Below are 24290 nucleotides of genomic sequence, written 5' to 3' on the forward strand. Positions count from 1 at the left end.
TATATTGTAAAAAAGCCGATATTGTTTAAAAAGGGCATGTATGTATTAATTTTGTTAAATATAGTTTTAGTTTTTAGTCTGTAACATTAGAGAGGAATATTTTAATAGTTGATTAATTGTAAAACGGATTATTACCTAATGTTATTATTTAACTGAATAGTAAAAAAATGTTATTATTGTTTGTTTTAAATATGTAAATACATACTTGTCATGAATCCATCAAAATGTTTTAATCGCAATCCGTCCCTGTCCTTTACCTGGTTCGTGCATCGTGGCGACTGCGGGCTAGTCCAACGCTAAAAAAACCAGTGTAAGTGCGCTCTCCGATAACGCGCCTTTGTTACGCATATCGATGACACATTTTAGACTGGTTCTGTAGCGTTCGACTTGCCGGCACTCAGTAACCGCAAAGACCACACAGCTAAGGAATATGTTTTCCCATTAGTTAATTTTAAACCTTATTGCAATCTCCATAGAGTGGTAATTGAATAACCGGTTAAAACGGCCATACCATTTTTTATGCTAGTAAGTAGCACGTGCGGTTTCATTTAACAATAGACAAAGGATAAGCCGAAAGGGGACTGTTTGAAATCTACGAACTTTAACTGGTCAGGCAAGTTGGCCTACATTCATTTTGGTGGGAGCGATTAGGCTCCGCCGCTCCGCGGCATTCATTCCAAGACTCTCGGTCGGACCGTGCTAGATATCGGACGTTAACCAACCTCGTGCTTAAACTCACTACGTTCCTGAAGGCTTATACCTGAAGGATTATTTTGAAAGCTTATAGATTCCAACATTATATTTTAATCATTTAGCTAAGTGTTTTATCCCGAGTGTTAATTTGATTTCTTATGAGTCATTAGAGGTTTACTATTGTAAAAATTAGAAAATAAGTGTTGTTTTGAAAAGATGTGTCCCGCCGAGTTTGTTGCCGGTCCCATATAGGGTTAAATCTTCTCGGGTCAAGAGGTGTACGGTTGGAACCGGAATAGCTTTGTTTGACGTTCATAATCGCATTGTAATATGCCCACCTACTTAAATAAAGATTTGAACGTTTAATTGTAATTCTTTTATTTTAAATTAAATCGATTTCCGTTGCTAGAGTGACTAGTTATTTTATCATTCAGTACGAAAGTATAGTAGGCAGTCCGTAGTATTATTTCATACACTGGTAGCAGTGGTAGTATACTATTTAGCTGTGTAGCCATACATCGATGTACTGCGCCCACTACCGCCACCGCTATAGGCCACCACACGTCGCCCCCCCATGTCCACGACATATATATATATATATATATATATCTTTACTTGAAAATAATTGTAGTGTATAACTAGCCTTATGAACCGATTTTGCATGTACAACCAGCCTTAAAGTTTATAGTCTATGATTGTTCATTATTTTAGTATGTGGGTATTTTTGCACTTTGTAATTTTTCCTCAGTCACCCGTTAACCACGAACGCTGTAAAGGGTTCGAAACGTCGGGATGTATTATAAATTCAATATACGTGATATAATCCGTTTTCATAGTTTTATTTAATATTGTTGCTACTCCTGAAAGATTGTTGGAAAACGTGCTGAGTTTTTATTTGTAATGGTTTGATATGTGATAATGTCTTGTGTAATCGAGAGCTGTAAATCGCGTACAGGAAGAAAAGAAAAAACGCACGAACTTATATTTATAGGACCTGACCCTAAACATTGAAATCGATATGTTGTTTATGTAATTATTACTTGCATTCAAGTCTGTATAGATTTTTGCATATATTTTCGAAATTTTCTGCTAACTATGAAAGGTTATATTTTTGGCATAGTGATGTACTGTGTATTTATCGACCTCAGATCAATAACCTATCGACATTTACAGCTTTCTTATATGCTTATTATGTATATGGACCAATGTTGTCTGCAATAAATGATAAATAATAATAATTATAGTTTGGCCCAGGACTGTCTCATTTTAATTGATGAGTACAGTCAAGGGCATAAATATATATACATTACCAGTCTCAAAAATATGTGTACGCTCAGACAATAAAGTCGTGTTCACATATTTTTGAGCCATTTGTCTGGATCGATATTTTTGCCTTCGACTGTACCTATAGTTTTCTTTGTTCTTACCAAAGATAGATATAACTCCGTAATAGATGGATACAATCTAAGGAAAAAACGTGCCTCGAAAATCACGAAAATTTGATTCTCGATCAGATGACGCCACTAGTTTTGGCCTACTCTCGTAGAGAGGGCGTTAACGGTTTCGTTTGTTATTTATAATTTTAACGCATATCAGTGAAAGAACATGGGTCAAAATCATATAAAAATAATTAATGCAAATAAAAAAACCATTTATCCATATTTAAATACATTTTAACGTATTTTTATAAATCTTCATTTTTAGTTTTAAAGTATATCGATAGATGGCAGTGAATTAACAGTGGTTACAAAATTTACTATGACAGTACCGCTCTATCTTATTATATCCTATTTGGTTCTTACTTACTGACAGATTGTGTTTGCCTGGTACAGCCGAAGCGGCTACACATATTAATAATTTTATATAGATTTATCGAGTACCTAAACGCACAGACCACACTCGTGCGCGAATCGCGGCGCGAAGCCGCGAACGCGAGTGTGGAGTGTGTGTGTGTGGAGTTCGCCAATCAGCGAAATCGACCCCACATTTGCGTTCGCGGCTTCGCGCCGCGTAGTCTGGAGCGAAATTAATGTAGGTACGCGGAGCCGTGACGTATGTATGTGACGTCATTTGTCGTCAACTGGGCTTCGCTTAGTCTTCATGGCTGGTACTTATGTTGTGCCAACAGTGTGTAATGTGGAGTCTTGCAAGATCGCGCTTCGCGCTTTCTTTGACGCGGGCCGGAAAACCGACAAAAAATGGGGAACAAGGCGCGAAGGCGTAAACAATCTGCGAAATTGGCGCCACCATTCGCGTTCTCGGCTTCGTGCCGTAATTCACGCTCGAGTGTGGAGGGCCCTTAAAATATAGCCGCTTAATACAATATAATCATGTATAGCTGATCAAGCAAATCTTCCAAATTTTCTATGGGACGATATCCCTCCGCGCCTACATTTTTTAAATTTGCCGCCTTTTGGCACTGACAAGATTTGCTTGACCAGCTATATATATCTTGCCACAGATGAGCCAAAATAGTGTGTAATATGGAGTCTTGCAAGTTCGCGCTTCGCGTCTCCTTTGACGCGGGCCAAAAAACCGACAAAAAACGGGGAAAAAGGCGCGAAGGCGTGAAGGTAAACAATCTGCGATATCGACGCCACACTTACGTTCGCGGCTTCGCGCCGTGATTCGCGCATGAGTGTGGAGGGCCCTTAATAAAGCCCTAAAATAAAACACATATATCAACATAATTCTATAGACATTTATTTATTTATTCATCGCATAAGTCAAACACACCATAAGATAATACTATGTGTATTCTGTATTCAATTATTTGGTCTCAACTCAATCAAAAACCATTATCTAATCATTAGAACCATAATCTTTAGAAGCAACATATTTTACTTTGTGCCCTCGGTAACAGGAATGCCATGAAGCCGCAAACTGAAAAGAGATATATAGAGTATCATGAAAGATGCATGAAAGTACATGAACATCGAAGCTTCGTGTAGATCCGGAGGCGGAGGCGTATTCAGACAGTAATTTCTTGCTATCAAATTGTTATGTATATATATATATATTTATATATATATATATATGTGTGTGTGTGTGTGTGTGTGTGTGGACAGCTGACAGATCATAACAGTCTGATAAAAATAAATTACTATCAGAATATTAGGCCTTCTGGCGTAGACTAGGTACTATACCCATAAATTAGTGGAACTGGAAGGGCACTTTGATGCTTTATCACAATTGTCCACGGCAAAGACAGGCTTTATTATTACGATACTCAATAAAGATACACTACGCAGGAGACCTAAATACATGAGACCATTAACTTTTAAATTGCGACCTTATAAAGTGGGTCAGTACGTTGGTAGGTTGGTACCCAATCGCGTTTGTGCACATGTTCGTTGGTGAGCATGTTCGCTCGGCATTATGGCACAATCGGATTAGAGCTAACCTCGAAATCTCTAGAACAGTCCTGAAATTGGTAGGTACCTAGGTATGTATTTTTCATGTCCACACTATTTGACATTTGGGGACCTCGAGGAATCGCAGCCATCTTGGAAAATGACCATCCTGGAGAAATTTGCGTTTTACTCCAAATCCACTACTATTTTTTTTTTCTTTTTGGTAGCAAAGAATGTCTTTGTTGGTTTGGCACTGCCTTCAAAAATTAAAATAGTCTACCGACAGCTACACCTAAGAAAACTAGACATCGCCGCCGTCGTCTCAAATGAATACCTTATATTCATATACGAATGTCGTCAGTGGACCGACTGAGCAGCTGACTGTAGGTACTACATAGTTAGGTATACGTTGGCAATGTTGCACTCTACATACTATTACTTATTTTATGACTGCTATAATAAGAAAAACACCATCAAACGTTTAATGTCCATATTTATTATTATGTATACTAGAGTTTGTCTACAGTCTACATAGACTTCGAAGTGATAAAGTCCCCACTTTATATAAGTGTCATCACAGATATTGATAGGAATTCGACGTTTCAGGTGGCATTTCCACACTCAGTGGTGTGGGGAAAGTCTGTAAAGAATTAGCTTTGTCCGGCTCTACCTACTTACCCAACAACAATCCACCGAAAAAATAGAAGGTGGTTTCGCACGAAGCGTTGATGAGCAGCCCCGCGAGGTTTGTACCGAGCACTGACCCGATTCGGCCCAGCATCATCGCGAGGCTCACCGCCATACCCCTGAAACGTGTATTCAACGTTATATATGTATAACTATTTATATTATATAAACTACAAGTGAAAGAGTTAACCAAGTCGAGTGAGATGGAAGACTTATTAACATTGTGTTTAGTTCTAGCCAAATATCCTACGCTACGCTTTAGTAAGGCAAGGGAGAACATGAATCAATTTGTAAGACCTCTGTAAACCCATAGCCATACAATACAATAACATATTTTTGATTCTGATTTTATGATTTGATTTGATTTTGAGTCGTTGAACATAGTAGGTAAAACATAAGTGAAAGACAATATCGTGTCATCATATACAAGTTGGTTTACTTTTGTTCATGTACTTTTATTTGACATAACATCGTTTTAATACATATGCGACGAAATAAAAAATATGCAAAAACGACAATATGAAATTTTAGTAAGTAACTATTTATCGTCCGTTTCGCGGGCTTTTCCACCTCAGCATACTTCTCGTTTCTCGTGGTGCCCGCACCGCCAGTGCCTGGGCCAATCCTGTAAAGGTTGAGCCCGTTGGTATCCTCTCGATATGCTGGTAGTTGTTAACTTTCCCAAAAATAGGTACAGTACAGTCGGCCAGTTTTTATTGTTAGTATTTTTTTGTCAGGAGCTTACATAGTTAAATTTATGTGCCATAACTACACTTAGCCTAGAAATTAATTTAACGGATTTTATCTTACTCCTTCCTTACCTCAAATGAGTAGGAAATATTTCCACCGCATAGGCATTGACTGGCCCAACAGCAACAGCTACAATCTGCAGAGCTGACAGCAAGACCGCGAACACCATACTCGTTCTAATAAAGTTGACGGATATACAGAAAGAGCCGATAATGAAGTAGACTAGTACTAGAAGCACTTTCTTGCCAATGATCTTAAGCGTGCAACTGGCAAGTAAAGATATAACGGCACAAATGAAGCTGGCTATTGAATTTACAAAGAATGTAAGTTGGTCTATGCTGTCGTCACAAACTGCTGCTTCATGAGTCTGTAAAGGAAAAACACCAGTGTTTGGATTGAAAATGTTAAGGGTCAATATTATAGGTATATTAGAACAATTACATTCATTATCAGAAGTTAAGGTAGGTATGAAAGACAAGTCATCATCATCTTCCTCCCGTTGTCCCGGCATTTTGCCACGGCTCATGGGAGCCTGGGGTCCGCTTGGCAACTAATCCCAAGAATTGGCGTAGGTACTAGTTTTTACGAAAGCGACTGCCATCTGACCTTCCAACCCAGAGGATAAACTAGGCCTTATCGGGATTAGTCCAAAAAAAGACAAATATATACCTACAAGACAAGTAGTATAGTAATAATTACTTGAGCAGTCGATTGGCTGACCCAGTGGACGGAAGAGTGAATTTACATGGTGCAAATTAATGAAATAGGGACCTGGTGCATTTAAAAATAAGTGATAGATACTGCTATCAGCAGTGATCGGAATAGGCAGAGTATAAATACCTAAACTTGGTAGAACAAAGTCATAAAGTGGAGACTGCCTTGCGATAACATTTTTTTTCGGGACTAAAGTCCCGGAAACGTACGGAGTAATTAATATTGTTATAAATACGGTAAAAAACAATGCATTCCTCGTTTTTGTTCAATACAAGCAATAGGCGTAAAATAAAATAACCAATTTGTTTCTGCAACTTTCCATATATATTTCTTAAATCTAAATACACACATATTGTCAATTAAATATTAGTTGCGAATATGATCCTGATTCTGACGACATATACTTAGATTTAAGAAATATACATAATCATTATTATTATTTTTTAATGTTATAAGCTTTATTGAAAAGATGATAAATAAAATTTACATTAATTGTATAAAACAATCATTGTACGTCGCGAGACATATTACAGAGAACAATAGTATTTTATACAATAGTGATTATGATTATTTTATTTTACGCCTATTGCTTGTATTGAACAAAAACGAGGAATGCATTGTTTTTTACCGTATTTATAACAATATTATTTACTTCGTACGTTTCCGGGACTTTAGTCCCGAAAAAAATGTTATCGCAAGGCAGTCTCCACTTTATGACTTTGTTCTACCAAGTTTAGGTATTTATACTATGCCTATTCCGATCACTGGCTATCAGGCTTCTGAAGGCCCTATTCGGGGATCAGTTGACGGCTTTTCACCGCGATACAGCCCGATGGCGATATTATTTATTCATAACATGCAGCATATAAACTATTATTCTAACAAAGTTTCACTTGGGATACGATGATCTAAAATATTTTTTTTTACGTGTTCATATGACCAGCTAACAGTCTTTTCACCGCGATACAACTGGCAGAGGTTTTTTTTTTATTTCACTTCTAATAAGTACAATATAATTGTTTGCCATCTTGTCTTGATTAAGCTCGTGCCATTGCTACATTTGCTACCCCAGCCTCTTGCTATCCGTAGGTACGATACAATCCTGGAGGCTCCAGAATGCAAGGACCGAAAGTACGTTTTTCTACTCGTCGAGTATAATCTGTGTATTACAACTTCATATGCAACACTACAACCTTACTCTTTTCAACGTTGGATAGTCTATGGCACTTCCGACTTAAGCATAAGAATTTTATCGATACGGTTTAGTCAATTATAAAAATTTAGAAAATAGAAGTTCATACATTTCGATAAAAGATTTCGTGTTTAAGGAGACTCGATTCAATGCCTACTTAAACACGCTGCTGCGTCGCATCTGCTTTGTGATTGGTTGGCCAACAAAAACATTTTATTTTATGTTGTAGTAGAAACAATTGCTTCATAAGTCAGAAACGCGCATGTGATACCCTTCATATAGCAACATCCATACCCTACGAAAACCGCTTAGCGTTGCTTGTTAGTCTCCATAGGCTACGGTGGCTAAAATCGAGAAAAAAAGCTGTCTTAAAATTGAATTTAGCAAGGAGCAGGTACCAGGGCCTCATGAGTTACGAGGAGTTTTCGTTAACCAACCCGCCGGGGGCGCCGGGCCCGGCGGCCGGGGCGCGTTCGAGTATGAAGGTATCGCGGGCTGCGGCAGCTCGCGATCTTAGCTGTATAAGTACTTTTTGTTTGTTTACCTATATGATTCTACTAGTTGAAAGTATTATTTTTTTGTCTCGTAGAAAAAGTATTGTATACAATAGTGATATAATCAAGCTTTTCAATCTCGTACCTTAACTTAAGCAACTCAACAAGCTTCGTTGCTTAAACACGGTACTCGACTGAAAAGCTCTCTATTATATCACGATTGTATAAAATACTATTTTGTACGATCTTTTACACACTTTTTTCATGTTTTCACTATAACTTTCATTTACTTACCTCATTAAGTCTTTGAGCAATAACTTCACAGGCGGTGACTCCATCGTGGCCCTGACTGAGTACCCTGTTCAGGATATCCGGAATCCACAAGTAGAGGCCGTTTACACTGAAAATGTTTTGTCCAAAATGTTAAAACTAGTGGCTCTGTGACCTGTAGACCTCGCGAGCATAGCTTAAGATCTTAGATGATATAACCAAACGGAGTGGCCATTAACAGGCGTTCCTCTCTGTCGAAAATAGTCGGCCAATGGTCATACACAATGTATGGACTGACGTTTAGCTGACATGGCTATTTTTACGTTACGTATACATTTGACGTTTCCCTCCCCCACAAAAATCTGCAGACTTTTTTGTACCTACAGAAAATTACACACAAGGCGTCTCCGTTTGGCTGTCCTGCCGACTAACCACCAAAAAATGGCGTGATTGTGCACAATTTGCGAATTATCACCGTTTCCAAAACTCAAACATTTTCTAAGACGTGTGGATATTTAGACATGCAACAAAAAATATGACGTCTAAATCGAAATAAATTTACACTCAACAGTAGAGACTGCAACATTTTATCAAAAATGTGTAGACTGGAAAATATAGCAATATCTTGCATTCACATACACATACGTATATACTTATATAAAGTCAGTGTCAAATGTCAGTAGATTCGTAATGTTACAGTAAAGTAACCTAGAAGGCGCAGCGGATGGAATGTTTATTGTTAAAAAACTGTAATTTTTTGCATCAATAAAATAAAATAAAATAAACCGGCCAAGTGCGAGTCGGACTCGCGTTCCAAGGGTTCTGTACATTACACAACTTAAATAATGTATTTTTTATGTGAAACGTGAGTGAAATGTCTTTAAAAAAACCGACCAAGTGCGAGTCGGACTCGCGTTCCAAGGGTTCCGTACCTTACGCAATTTAATCAAGTTATTTTTTATGTGAAACGTGAGTGAAATGTCTTTAAAAAACCCGTAGGGGTCGGATCAAACACTAAAGAATTAAGTCCGACTCACGCTTGACTGCAATTTCTAATAGGTTTTCCTGTAATCTATAGGTAAAGATCTATTTTTAACCGACTTCAAGATTTCAAAAGGAGGAGGTTATCAATTCGGTTGTATGTTTTTTTTTTATGTTTGTTACTTCATAACTCCGTCATTTCTGGACCGATTTTGAAAATTATTTTTTTGATTGTAAGTATATACATACAGATTGGTCCCGTTTCTGCCAAAATGCAGTTCTGATGATGGGATCCATGAGGAATCGCGGGAACTCCTCAAATGTTAAAAGCATACATATAGTGATTTTAGTATTTTCATCAACAAATCAAGCATTTAAAATTAATAAAGTGACATTGGATGCAGTGGAACTGCTGATGATGATCAGAATGGAACTCTTCAATGACACATAGTTCACGTTTGGCGATTTGTTCTCTTCCTTATGGACCCAGACCCAAACTTGGACCCGGACTCGGACCCGGACCCGGGTCTGGACATAGACCCCAACTCGGATCCGGACCCGGACCGAACTCTGACCCAAACTTGGACCCAGACCCGGACCCGGAAATGCTACTAGAGAAGTGGGTTAGGTTAGGTTAGAACTGTGACCCTTACAGAAACGAAATGCTATCAGAAAAATAGGTTAGGTTAGGTTAGAACTGCGACCCTTACAAAAACGAAATGCTACTAGAAAAGTGGGTGGTTTTACCTCCTTTTCTACATTATTAGGCAATATTATAATAATTAAGCAATTAGGCAAAATTAAGCAAAAGATGGATTAGGATAATTAGGCAAAATATGCTGTCTTTTTCATTTCATTGTCTGGAATCTAAGAGTGCACCATCAACAATAAGTAAACTTTCAGCGGCATCCCCCATTGAAGTCGGTTTTTTTTTCTTAAAAATAAGGTGTATATTTTTTAAATTTTTAGACCCAGTAGTTTCAGAGATAAAGGGGGGGAATGGTCACTTTTTGCTTATTTTCTTAAATAACTTCTAAACTGTTTATTTTAAAAAGATATAAAATATATATTTGAGATTCTCACACTAAAAAAAATATTTTTTAATTTTCTCATTTACCCCCCTAAAGTGGCCCCCATGTTTAAAATTAATTTCTTTACGTTACATGTCCGTCTTTGGGTCACAAACTTACATATGTGTACCAAATTTCAACTTAATTGTTCCAGTAGTTTCGGAGAAAATAGGCTGTGACAGACGGACAGACAGACAGACAGACAGACAGACCGAGTGATCCTATAAGGGTTCCGTTTTTTCCTTTTGAGGTACGGAACCCTAAAAACCCGTAGGGGTCGGATCAAAAACTAAGTAATTAAGTCCGACTCACGCTTGACTGCACATTTCTAATAGGTTTTCCTGTAATCTATAGGTTAAGATCTATTTTGTGTATTTCTTTCAACATTTTAGACCCAGTAGTTTCGGAGATAAAGGGGGGGGATGGTCATTTTTTGCCTATTTTTAATTATTTGCTTAAATTGTTCATCCTAAAATTAAAAAAAAATATATATTTGAGATTCAAACAATGAGATCTTTCATTTGATATGTAACACCATATAGTTTGAAAAACTTTAATTTTGAATTTTCTCATTTGTCAAAAGTGGCCCCCATATTTAAAATTCATTTGTTTACGTTACATGTCCGCCTTTGGGTCACAAATTTACATATGTATACCAAATTTCAACTTAATTAGTCCAGTAGTTTCGGAGATAATAGGCTGTGACAGACGGACAGACAGACAGACAGACGCACGAGTGATCCTATACGGGTTCCGTTTTTTAATTTTGAGGTACGGAACCCTAAATAAATAAAATTGTTAAAAAAGATTAGAAATTATATTTAAATTCTTGTTTGAGCACCCTATGAAACTATTGATACTAGATAGGAATGGAATCAATTGGCATAAAAAATAGCATGTGAAAAATAAATGTTTTCATTTTCATACATATTGTATGGGAAAAGTTTTCCTCGATTTGTGGCTTTTCTAGGCGGAAGTTTTTTTTTGGTCCCATACAAGCTTTTGATCGTGGATAGGAATGGCACCGATTGGCATCAAAAAAACATGGGGATAGGCTGTATCAGGGACACAGCCGCAGTGGTTGACGTGAAACGTGGCGTGGGAAAGTTATTGCGAAGACCGCATAGGGCTGCTTAGGGACCTCATAGCGTAAAGCAAGCGCCCTGTATGTAAGACTTGAATGTTGGGCTTTGCCCTACCCTACAGTGAAAAGCTTGTAGGTAAGGGAATAGGGCCTTACGCAGTACGCACCTTACGTTTCAAGTCAAAATTTTTTTTGTTAAAATGACCTTTTTCTCGCATTCTGTAGGTACCTATATTTTTTCCAAAACCTGTAAACCCCAATCTTTATTAATTTGAAATTAAGGGAAGGTTTTCTCAGACCATATTCACGAATTTCACGTAGCAGCACGAAATCTGGTAGCTGGCCTCACTGACCCAAACCAATTAACAAAGCGCAAGGCCAAACCTTAAAATATTGCGGCATCAACCTCAAAGACTTGCTTTTCTCACGGTCAACTATACGTAGCTTGCTCTCGACTCTCGAGTAGGAAATTCGAAAAATTTGTACATAATTATATGTATACCCCGGATAACAAAATGAAAAATGTTGTTTATAAACAAGTATTGTAAGTAGAAGTAGGTTTTGTAATTAGGATATATTTTAATAAATAAATGAATTGTTCCTCTTATTTTTAACCGACTTCAATTTCATAGAAGGAGGAGGTTCTGTTTCTGTATTCGGTTGTGGCTATTTTTTTTTATGTATGTTCACCGATTACTCCGAGACCCGTGATCCGATTTGAGTAATTCTTTTTTTGTTCTAAAGGAGCTACTTCCAAGTTGGTCCTATATTAATCTGGTTCTGATTTGATGATGGGATCCCTGAGGAATTGAGGGAACTACTCAATTTTTAAAGGCACATGTATGGCGATTTGGGTTTGGGTTTTCTTAAGCAACTCGAGCATTTTCTCTCGAAAACCACCAATTTGATGAAGTGGAGCTAATGATAATGATTGTTTTGATGATAATGATTTCAGCGATTACTCCGGCACCCATGATCCGATTTGAGTAATTCTTTTTCTGTTTGAAAGAAGTTACCTTCAAGGTGTTTTCGTAACATTTTTGGTTTTGATCTGATGATGAAATCCGTGAGGAATCGAGGGAACTCCTCAATTTTTGAAGGCACGTGTATGGTGATTTCGGTGTTTTCTAAAGTAACTCAAGCATTTCCTCCCAAAAACCACCAATTTGATGTATTGCAACTAACAACGAATTTGACACTAAATATTCGCTAGCGTCTTCGTAACTTACTTTGTACACTAATATGCCAGTACGAGCGAGATGCATAAACAGTAAGTTACGCACACGATAGCGAATATATCAATGCCATACTTGTGGTAAGGCTACTGATGATGAAGACCACGGACGAAATGTGGAACTTCCCTCGTATGTGTATTATGATTTTTGATGTAGGTAGTGTTGGAAACAACCAAAAAGACTGAGAGGTGAGGGGTAGGTGTGAGAGGTGAAGGTAGAGGGTATTAGTGTTTGGGGGGTTTGAGGTTGGGGGTTGAGGGGAGGTGAGTTGATGGGTCGGGGACTGAGGGGTTGGGAGTTAAGGGATCGCGGGTTAGGGTTAGGAGTTGAGGGGTCTGGGGTTAGGGGTCGGGGGAATGGCGGTTGAAGGGTTGGCGGTTTAGGGTCGAGGGGTTCAATGATCAGGGGTTGATGTGCTGTGAGGTTGAGTGATCGGGGGGGTTTGAGGGATTGGGTCAGTGGCGGGGCGGAGGATGGATTTAGTGACTGGAATGATTTCCCAGACGGACTTGAGGAAAATTCTGATTATTTAATAAAGTTAACAAATTTAGAGTTAAACATGATTATGTTTTTTATTCATGTGTCACGCTCTTAACAATGTCTTAAAACTAAAAATGGAAAAATAAAAACTTTTATAAAAAAAGATATTTTTTTTGTTTTTTTTTTAAGTCGGTTTACCGACTTCAAAAAGGAAGAAATTAAATATTATCCTTTTTAGGGTTCCGTGTTTAAGTATATGCGTTACCAACTGATATGTTTGAAGTCGGTGCCAAGTCATGTAGTAACAATAATAGTCAAAAATAATCAGCTTTATGTCTGTAAAGAGTTCGAAACGTCGGGATGTATTATAAATTCAATATACGCGATATAATCCGTTTTCATAGTTTTATTCTATAAATCCCGTTACAACTGTACAAATATTATAAACGTGAAAGTAATTCTGTCTGCCTCTTTGTTAACTTTTCATGGCTAAACAACTGAACCGCTTTAGCTGAAATTTGGCATGAAGGTTCCTAGAATTGTTTTATATTTTGAAACAGGGACCGGCCCGCTATCCCTTATCCGGGTTTTATAAGGGTATTGCATAAGGCTTAACTTACCATATACCCTTTGCCAGACGAAACCCTTTCATTTTGCTTTTAAAAACCCTTATATAAAGCTAACACATTTGAGTAAGCGGTAGCCCAAATACCCTTATCATCCGCTCACCAACACCTTGCATATTCCTTATAAAGGGTTTCCCTTTTAGCACATAAGCGTGCTAATTTAAGTCGTCTACCTAGTTCATAAAGCACACATTACTTCGAATCCGAGCGATCGTCGGCGGCGGCGGCTGCGTTCTTTGACTAGGCACGTATTTTCTTTCCTTTTTATACACTAGCGTAGATATATACTAATCCTGTCTCTTTCACGCAAGGATTACTAAAGGGAAACCTTTATAAAAAGCGCTTAAAGATAAGGGTAACCCTTATTAAGGGCTAGCCTTATTTTTGGTTAGCTTTTCGGTAAGAGTTAGTCAAAGGTATGAATGGGCTTGCAGTACAAAAGGGAAAATCTGTCAATGTGTTAGCCGTGTTTAAGGGACGCCCATTGAAAGGGTTTTATCGCGGAAAGGGTTGTCCGGTCTCTGTTTTGAAATGTAGTCCTCTGGATAAGCGACAGAAAATAACTCAGTCCCAATCCCACACTTGCGAGCTATGGACTGTTCAAGAATTAGTAAGAAATGCTGTTTAAAAAATACGACGTCAAATAAACGCATTAGATTTACACTAATGTGCCGACAAGCATGGTTTATACGAACTGCGCAAGAAGGTTCAACTACAGAAAGTTCTTTTATTGTCGTCGTGTAACGCTGCATCTTACATAGGCGAACACTCGCGAACGCGAAGCGAAGCGACGGCCGGCTTAAGGCGTTCGCGTTCGCAACGCGATCGCCCACGTAGGACACTTCTATAGGAAAGGATTAAGGCGCGGTTTTAAGGCGCCGTGCCGCGCCGCTTCGCGTTCGCGTGTTGTTCGCCTACGTAGTACGCTGCGTTAGGCAATCCAACACCTATATAGCCGCATCCTCATCGAAATGCACCAAAATCATTATGAATATATGGTTCAAAATTTGGCTTGGCACCGACTTCAAACATATCAGTTGGTAACGCATATACTTAAACACGGAACCCTAAAAAGGATAATATTTTATTTCATCCTTTTTGAAGTCGGTTTATCTTTTTTTTATAAAAGTTTTTATTTATAGTTGTATCACAACTACCACATGTCAACTCCCTGAGCGAAGCCGGGTACCTCAGCTAGTTATAAAAATAATACCTACTTACGTAGAAAACACTCCGAATAGTAGGAAGCCATTCAGAGCCATCCATTTTGCGTATGGTGGTCTCATTAGAGGCAAGGACTGAACCTTAAGTGAGGTGAAAAAACCGACTTTTTCTTTCTTAGAGTCTTCAGCAACTTTAAGCTCCTTGATCTGAAATTATTCATTTTATCACGTCCTGTATCTAAACATTTTCTTTTTTATAGTTAGTAGCAAAATATCTAACACTCTTGTACTTACCGGAAATTCCGCCTTCAACTTTCCTTTATTCGCAGCGTACATTGTCTCTAGAACTGCTAGAGCCTCGTCATATCTCCCTTGTAAAACCAAATACTTGGGGCTCTCGGGGCCAAATGACATCAGGAAGGCGGCTACGATGAAGAACGAGGAATACACGATAACTAGAACTCGCCACGAGCGAAATGTGTACACGCCAACATCAGCTCTGAAGGGCAGCGGAATGATGCCCCACGCTAGTACTGCAAGTCAAAATATAGAATGATGTTGGTAGAGTTATAATATACACGATGCCGGATATAATATTTGGATTACTGGTTTGCAATGCAATGCAATGCAATGGAATTCAATTGCAACCGGTTTGACGTAAATAGTACGTAGGGGCTGAGGAAGTATCTCCATGGTCTCTGGGCACTATTAGAATATATGTCGCAGTTGAATTAATACATGAAACAACAATGTCAATGGTACAGTATGCAGCTAAATGAAATTACTTTATTTAATTTCAGTGCAATGACGCTCTAACTAAAAGTAGGATATTTTTTAATTACTTTAATCATTCAGTAATATACAAATGAAAAAACAACAGAAATCATCGCATTTATTCGTGATAAACTATAACATACAAAAGTATAAAAACAACAAAGAAATATAAACATAAAAATAAAAATATAGTTTACCACGAAATGGTCCCGCCTCAGCATAATGCTAACCCAAAAGTCAGCGCTGATCTTCCGGCGAGACCATTTCTCCGACAAATGCTATAAACGTAGCGAAAAATATAAATCACTGATAACACCATCGTATTATCATCAGCCCCTAGCACGACTTGCTTTGTCGTTCTCACCTACTTGAAGCCGCACGCGAAAGGCATGCTAGGGCGTCTGTAACATTAACATTCATTGGTAGGTACATGGAAATAATTTTAAAAATAGTATTAAATACACATGTAGGTACATATATGTCGCAGGGTTTTTATTAATCCGCCGTATATAAACGGCGCCGTCAGTTTATAAACGCGGTTTATAAACGTGAAACGGCGTGGGTTTCGTTCGTTAAGATGACCATGGTTTACAAAAACCCGGCCAAGTGCGAGTCGGGCTCGCGCACGAAGGGTTCCGTACCATTACGCAAAAACAGCAAAACAATTACGTTTGTTGTATAGGAGCCCCCCTTAAATATTCATTTTATTCTGTTTTTAGTATTTGTTGTTATAGCGGCAACAAAAATACACCATCTGTGAAAATTTCAACTGTACAACAATAGCTAGTATCACGATTCATGAGATACAGCCTGGTGACAGACGGACAGACGGACAGACAGTCGGACAGACGGACAGACAGACGGACAGACGGACAGCGGAGTCTTAGTAATAGGGTCCCGTTTCTACCCTTTGGGTACGGAACCCTAAAAACTCGAACTTCACAACTTAACTATAGACGGGCATCTGAAGCTACCTAACAAACTAACCTATTCATTTAGTGTGACGTCCGTGAAAACATTATACACTTTGGGGAAATGAGCGTAGGTAGGTAAGTAGGTTAGATGTTTTCACGGACGTCACACTTAATCAATAGGTCTAGGTTAGGTTCGTTAGGTAGCATGAAATGCCCGAAGGGCAAACCGCCCAGAAATAGGAGCCCGCGAAGGGGGGCTCTCTAGTTAAGTTGTGAAGGAAATGGTTTTTTTTAAAGAAACAGTCCGAAGAACTCCAGATTTGATGGACACCCGCGTTTTTCATAGCAAAGATTTCATAGTTTTGATGTGCAGCGCCACGCGTGGTAAATTAAAAAACTGATTCGACTAAAATGCCGCGGCAAAATGCAAACGACGCCGTTAATGCCATAAGGTATTGGTTTTACATAATGCCGACTTTTTACAAATTGCCTTCGGTAATTTGCAAACCGCTTCGCGTTTATGCAGTGACGGCGCCGTTTGTAAATACGGCGGATGCTTACAAAATGCCTTCGACATTTACATTCGCATTAGACTACTCTAAATGTTATATTTATGAAAACGTCATGGATAATTATAAGTATGTTCCTAATGTTGTACTCGCGTCACGTCGCGGTGTTTCGAATCCCATTCTTATTGCGGTGGATTCTTATCGTTTTAAAGTTATAAAAAAATTAAAATTACCGCCATATGTCATAAAAATAACCTAGCTAGCATATTCTACTTACAAGGTACTAAGGCGGATCCAAGGGTCTGCATAGCGTTCGTGATGGAGAGAGCCAAGTCCCTATGTTTCTGGGGAAGAATCTCGCCGATGAAAGTGTATGGTGCTGCTGCTGGACATGCCATACTGGAATAATTGGGTCAACTTTAAAAACTAAGTTAAGCTTTTATAGGTTTTGCGTGATTTGTCTATATCATCGTTTTTTTATTAAAATAAACAAATAATGAAATAAATATTAGGGAACATCTTACCCAGATCCACCTAGCCCAACTAAGCAAAGCTTTTACTATGGGTACTAGGCGACGATATACACATATTTATATTATATACTTATATAAATACATACACATAGAAAACATCCATGACTCAGGAATAAATATATGTATTCATCACACAAATAAATGCCCTTACCGGGATCCGAACTCGGGACCATCTGCTACATAGGCAGCAGGGTTCCTAAGTCAGACCGGTCGTCAAATTTTTCGAAAATTTAGATAATATTTTCTTTGTTAGCGAGCATCAGTAAAATTTACTCGAGCGCGTCAGATATTCAAAGGGGTGGTTAAATGGACCCTATAAAAGTATCTATTTCAATAATCTGTCGATTTCAGTGATCCTTAAGCAAATGGCAGTCACAAAGTTGCAAAAGAAACCGCCATCTTGAAATATTCGAGCGTGTCTGATTATTATACACACAGGTTCAGATTGATGTCCTAGTTAAGTAAAACCTTAATCTGACGATAATGTGGAGATCCTATTCTGACGGTTGAAAAAAACTTTTCTTCATTTTTCAAGATAATTTTAAAAATTCCTGTCGCATATATTGTATTTATTACTTTTTTGTGCCTAAAAAACTGAGCAGAATGCCGCTAAGTAGATCAAAATCGACTAAGAGGTTCAAGAGATATCACAGTTTGAAGATTTCTTAATAAATGTTGGTTAACAACGAATTTTTTTAAGCTCGAGTTACTTCAAATTTAGCATTGTGCGCTCCCCTGTTATTAATATTGTTTAATTATTTCGTAAAAAGCGTAGGGTAAACCCTCCAGTGAATGAACACTTAAGCATTTTTTCAACTTCAAAAAATCATTTCTCAGTATTTATTAATAATTGTAATAATTAAATACAATTTAATCAATCCTCATTTAATGAAGAAGAATATAATTTCTACGAATTTTTATTACTTTTCTAGTTATTGAGTTATAGATGACGACCGGTCTGGCCTAGTGGGTAGTGACCCTGCCTGTGAAGCCGATGGTCCTGGGCTCGAATCCCGGTAAGGGCATTTATTTGTGTGATTCCTGAGTCATGGGTGTTTTCTATATATTTAAGTATTTATATATTATATATATCGTTGTCTGAGTACCAATAACACAAGCTTCCTTGGGGTTACCGTGGGACTTAGTCAATCTGTGTAAGAATAAATAAATAAATAAATAAATATTACAGGACATTCTTACACAGATTGATTAAGTCCCACGGTAAGCCCAAGAATGTCCTATAATATTTATTTATTTAGATGAGTTTATCAAAAAGTACCCAAAAACCTAGCGAATGAACAAAAAAACTAATGAATGAACACAGTAAAACCCAGTGAATGAACATTTTTTAAATCTTTTTAATCAGCATTAAAAAAACATTTTTAACACAAAAACCATTTCTAGCTCTATTTTAGTAGGTATAGGGAAAGCGTTCATATCTTTTTATCCCCTCCATATTGATGTCAAATAGATTAGAATGTAATAAAATAATGGTTATTCGCCAATAACACAGAAGCCACATACATACACACATACAGGCATACATACATACATACATACTAATAAGAAAAAGGGAATCAATCTTTAAAATAAGAAACAACGTGTATATTTTGATGAAAAAAGGTCAAGCTCAGCAAATAATGCTTAAAATAATAAACTTTTAATTGCATTGTTCGTGGATACAGTGTTCATACATAGAATTAGTAGAAATCTAATAAATGAACAAGCCAAATTTTGTATTGTTCACACATAGGCATGAAAAATCTAGTAAATTAACTATAGAAATTTGGATTGTTCCAATACTGGCTGAATGAATCAGAATAGTTTTCTATGCAGAATCACAAAAAAACAAGCTCAATACGTATAAATTAAAAAAAAAATTTAGACGAACCCAGTAAATGAACACTCCGTTCAAGGTTTAACTCTTAAACAAATAACTAAACTTTGTACAGGTAAACATTAAATAAGCATTTCATATGTTGCTCCAAACGTACACTGTTCTTATCTGGGATCAAATTATTCCATACATAACTTCAAAACCAGAAACACGTAAACTTCAAACGCCAGTCACATTCAAACTGGTCGAAAATAAATTTATCGTGGGTTGCCGTTGTCTAGGAAATAGAGTTGTTAATAAGAAAAAAAATACAAACGTGATTTTGTTCATTAAAATAATGAAAACGGAGCGCTATATGGGGACGGGGACAACATGAGAGAGAAAGGAAGAAAAAAAGTATTGCAACAACTGAAAATATAAATATCAATTAAATTTTACACCCTTGCTTGCTTAAATTGGCAGATTTTTTTAATTCAGTTATTCTTGCATTATTCCCTTCGAAATAAAATATAAATCGAACGCGCTCGATTAAGTCAAGGTCGCGATTTTTTTGCAACTTTGTGACCCTGCCACTCGCTTAGTGATCGCTAAAATCGTCAGATTATTGAAATGGGCACTATTAAATAAGTAATTAATCGACCATAACTTAATCTGACGCGCTCGAGTATTTCAAGGTGGCGATTTTTTTTACTATTCTGACGGGCTGTCCTTGACTCCCTTCTCGGTGTCAAGGACGCATACTTCGTGGAGGTACCAAGACTACCAAGGTACCCCCATATCTTAATCTGACGCGCTCGAGTGACTCCAAAAATCCCCTCTTGGTCTCCCCAACCATCAGCTTACAAAATTAAAATACGCATGCTCACCAGCGGACCAATTGCAGTCAAAGTTTAGGTATGGGTTTTCTTTGACCAAAATTATGATTAGTCAATTTCACCGACCCGAAATACTTATATTTATTGGTCTATTATAAAATTAGTCGGTCTGATTGGCCGTAAACAATGTAACCATGCCGTAACACTGTCACTTTGATTGAAAATACATGACAATGAAAACTGTCCATTATTAGACGGTTTCATGCAATATAGAACATGTTTTATATGCAATATTTTTGTATGATACCTAATTTATTATTTTATTGTAAAGTGATCTTATACCTTATACCAGCAATTCTTGTATTTATGTATATTTATATATTTCGGGGATCTCGAAAACGGCTCTAACGATTTCGATGAAATTTGCTATAATGGGGGTTTTCGGGGGCGAAAAATCGATCTAGATAGGTCTTATCACTGGGAAAACGCGCATTTTTGAGTTTTTATATGTTTTCCGAGCAAAGCTCGGTCTCCCAGATAATATATAAATACTATATTGTTGACCATGTTAGCTTGTCGAGAAAAAACGATTTATGAATGAAGATGTGAAAAAAAATACCCTCCCCCCCTTATCTCCATAGTTTACCAACGAAAAATTATGAAATTTTTACATAACATTAATATTATCATAAATATTACAGGTAAAATAGAATCATACCTCCCTCTTGATAACTTTTTTTTAATTATCAAAAAACCTTTCAAAATTTTATTTGCAATTTAATCCCCTTTGCTGCAAGTGTTTATTATATTTAAAATTTCTATGAGATTACACTAAAGCTTGTCCCAGAAAAAAATGACGTTTGTATTCGCACAGGTTGCACATCAGACTTCTGACCAAAAGGCTTAAGGAGACTGTTATAATGTAAAAAAAAACCCTGTTTTCTTATTCTTTATAAAAAGAAACCCTTTTCGTTTATATTTTCGAAGATATTGCCATCACAGAAAAGACTACATCAAAAAATGTTGTACAAACACTTACATAATCGAGGTATTTCCACGAAAAACTAGCAGTGAAGTTAATCTATGTAGTTAGTAAGACCTGTTCAAAGGGTGTTAAAACAATTCTAAGAAACTGATGGATGAATCTAAGACGATGGCGGACTGGAAATGGTCATAAGCCCGGGTTATCTAATAAATAAAACATCAACATCATAGCTGCGTTGCACAAAACGCCTATTGCCCTGTCTGTACTGTGTATCGATCATAGATAATAAGTTTTATGAATCATGTGAACGTCGTTATATATATATAACGACGTTAATATCCATAATAATACCTAAGTCAAACTCCACTAATCTATGTCAGCAATTGCTTTTGTTTTGAGACTTTCTTTTGAGATTCATAAATTTTATGTTCCACGACATTTTATCCAATTAATGCGACCACGTACGTACCATATTGATGCGAGGAACTTGCATGTGGTAAAGCTAATGAGCTCGGGCATGAAGGCCGAAAGTATTCCGAAGGCTCCGCAAAGAAGGGAGCTGTAGATGACCATTGCCTTACGGCCTCGCGTGTCAACGAGGTAGCCCCAAGGGAACGAAGTCACGACAACCGCTGGAAATCGAAGCTAAATTTGTTAATTCTATAATTACCGCTTCATTGTAAAGGAAACCGATATGGATAAAGACTTAAAAGGTAAAACCCTACCTATTGCTTAAACTACTTATTGTTCGATGAAATAGTGCAGTCAGTGCCCTTGGCGCTGTGCAAGATATTCTTTTGTCTAGTATTTTTTCTCTTGGTCATGAGAAATTAGAACACTCTTGACATAAAGGTAACGTTTCCTTCCTTAAAGGGTCTTTTGATTCAAGTAGCGGCGGGTTTACCCAGAAAATGTTTGGCCCCGACTATAACCAGTAACTCTCAGTCGGTAACGCATATACTTAAATATAATAATATTTTATTATATCCTTCTGAAGTCGGATGTACTTTTTTTGTAAAAAGTTTTATTTTTCCATTTTTAGGGTTCCGTACTGTATGTCACCAGGCTGTTTCTCATGAACCGTTATAGTTGCCGGTATAATAATAATAATAAATAATAAAAACGAACCGCCGCTATAACAATAAATACTAAAAACAGAATAAAATAAATATTGAAGTGGGGCTCCCATACAACAAACGTGATTTTTTTGCAGTTTTTTGCGTAATGGTACGGAACCCTTCGTGCGCGAGTCCGACTCGCACTTGGCCTGTTTTTTACATATGTCTAATACTGAATATTCAGGATTTTCCTCGAGTCTGTCTGAGTAACTAGTCCGGCCAATTCCTCAACCTCACTACCCCTCAACCCCTGAACTCGCTGCCTGATTGGAGCATTGAGTTTAGTTGTCTTACCCATATTACATATTTAAAAAAAAACCGGCCAAGTGCGAGTCGGACCCACGTTCCAAGGTTCCGTACATCACATAATTTAAAGAATGTATTTTTTATGTGAAACGTGAGTGTCTGTCTTTAAAAAACCCGTAGGGGTCGGATCATAAACTAAGTAATTAAGTCCGACTCACGCTTGACTGCACGTTTCTAATAAGTTTTCCTGAAATCTACAGGTAAAGATCTATTTTGTGTATTTTTTTCAAAATTTTTGACCAAGTATAGGTAGTTTTGGAAAATTTCTTGAATAACGACTAAATTGTTTATGCTAAAATTATACAAAAAAAATTATTTGAGATTCTCACAATGAGCTCTTTTATTTAATATATAACACGATACAGTTTAAAAAACTTTATTTTTTAATTTTCTCATTTACCCCACAAAAGTGGCCCACATGTTTAAAATTCATAGTTTAAGTTACATGTTCGTCTTTGGGTCACAATAGTAGATTGTTAACCAAGAGTTGAAAGGCACCCATTTCCGTCGAGGTTGTTTGGCGCTCGAACGCAGTGAGAGCGCCAATAGTCCGAGATGGAAATAGTGCCTTTCACTCGAGTTAAACACTCTACTTTTCATATCGAATGCGAGGAAACAAAACAAGACAAGGCAATTTTGCAAAATCATAAAGTACCTAATAGACCTGCGGCCATTATTTTTTTCCTAAGGACTTACTTGCAATCGGAGACTTTTCACGTGTGAAGATAAATAACCCGTAGCGAAAAATATTTAGATTGCAATATTTACGGAAACACACATATCTTAACAAACTGCAGTAATTTTAAAATGATTTGGTTAATTTAGTATCAAAATCAGCGGGATTGCCTCTTACTTTTTAATTTTTTACTTTTTCGTTGTAAAACTCCCAATAGTTAATGGCATCCCAGTCATTTAGCCAACATAATAAAAGTATATAAAGAAATTTCAATATTAAATAACAATTTAATGAATAAAATAAGCAAATTTTATCTTATATTTAATTTTATTTTCACGAATATAGTGATAAAAGACTTTAAAAACCCATTTAATATCGTACAAACGTTTAACTGTGGCTGTATAAGATACTGCCTTTGCTCATTTACGCAAGTGTATGGTTAAAAAAAATATTTTTGGTGTATTCCTTTTGGTTCCCGCCTTATGATATCGAGTAAATACAATTCAACAAAAGAAATCAAGAATAATTTATTTCAACAATTTACTTACATCATTTTTGATAAAAAACGATTCAATGCGGGATTAGTAAAATTAGAACAATTTCCAATTGTTCCAGGCGGGGAAATAAAGACACTATTTTTCAATTTTGTTTCTCGTGATGCTCGTGGGACGGGGACGAAGAGGAGTACAACACTTTTCTGCACTAGAGCAGAAACGTATCACTTTCTGCGCACTTTTTAGAACAACAACGACCCACTTTCAGAGCATGAGACATGAAAACTTACATACTATGCCTTATGGGAAACGGTCCAAGAGATAGTTCAGATCCGGAAACCGCTACCAAATTTTAGTATGTTGTTAGGCATGGTACTGAAACTCCAAAACTGCCGGGAGACAGCGACGCCGGCCATCTACTTCAGCGGAATGATGTCATCAAAATGACTCCCGCCTCGTTGCGAATATTGCATTTTGCACTCAAACTATGCATTGCACATACATGTGTGGGGTATTAAACGAAAGCTAATAAAATAT

At 37.2% G+C, this 24290-nt stretch overlaps 1 protein-coding gene across 3 annotated transcripts in view; it reads right to left on the reverse strand.

Moving 5' to 3' along the window:
• Nucleotides 1–3426: 3426 nt before the first annotated feature.
• Nucleotides 3427–24290, reverse strand: part of LOC134741728 (synaptic vesicle glycoprotein 2A-like) — a 35064-nt gene continuing 14200 nt past the window's right edge. Inside the window, exons 3-10 of one of the 3 annotated variants that reach the window (XM_063674629.1) lie at nucleotides 21629–21791; nucleotides 17267–17388; nucleotides 15087–15325; nucleotides 14851–14999; nucleotides 8178–8283; nucleotides 5555–5850; nucleotides 4725–4852; nucleotides 3427–3576 (exon numbers count right to left, since the gene is read on the reverse strand). In XM_063674629.1, coding sequence (XP_063530699.1) covers nucleotides 3518–3576; nucleotides 4725–4852; nucleotides 5555–5850; nucleotides 8178–8283; nucleotides 14851–14999; nucleotides 15087–15325; nucleotides 17267–17388; nucleotides 21629–21791 — 1262 coding nt within the window. In that variant the 3' untranslated portion in view covers nucleotides 3427–3517. Of the gene's footprint in view, nucleotides 3577–4724; nucleotides 4853–5554; nucleotides 5851–8177; nucleotides 8284–14846; nucleotides 15000–15086; nucleotides 15326–17266; nucleotides 17389–21628; nucleotides 21792–24290 lie in introns of those variants that run through there. The other 2 variants (XM_063674622.1, XM_063674635.1) reach the window with 2 other exon arrangements.

This window comes from Cydia strobilella, chromosome 1 (assembly GCF_947568885.1).
Source record: "Cydia strobilella chromosome 1, ilCydStro3.1, whole genome shotgun sequence".
In the NCBI taxonomy this organism is placed as follows: Eukaryota; Metazoa; Arthropoda; class Insecta; order Lepidoptera; family Tortricidae; genus Cydia; species Cydia strobilella.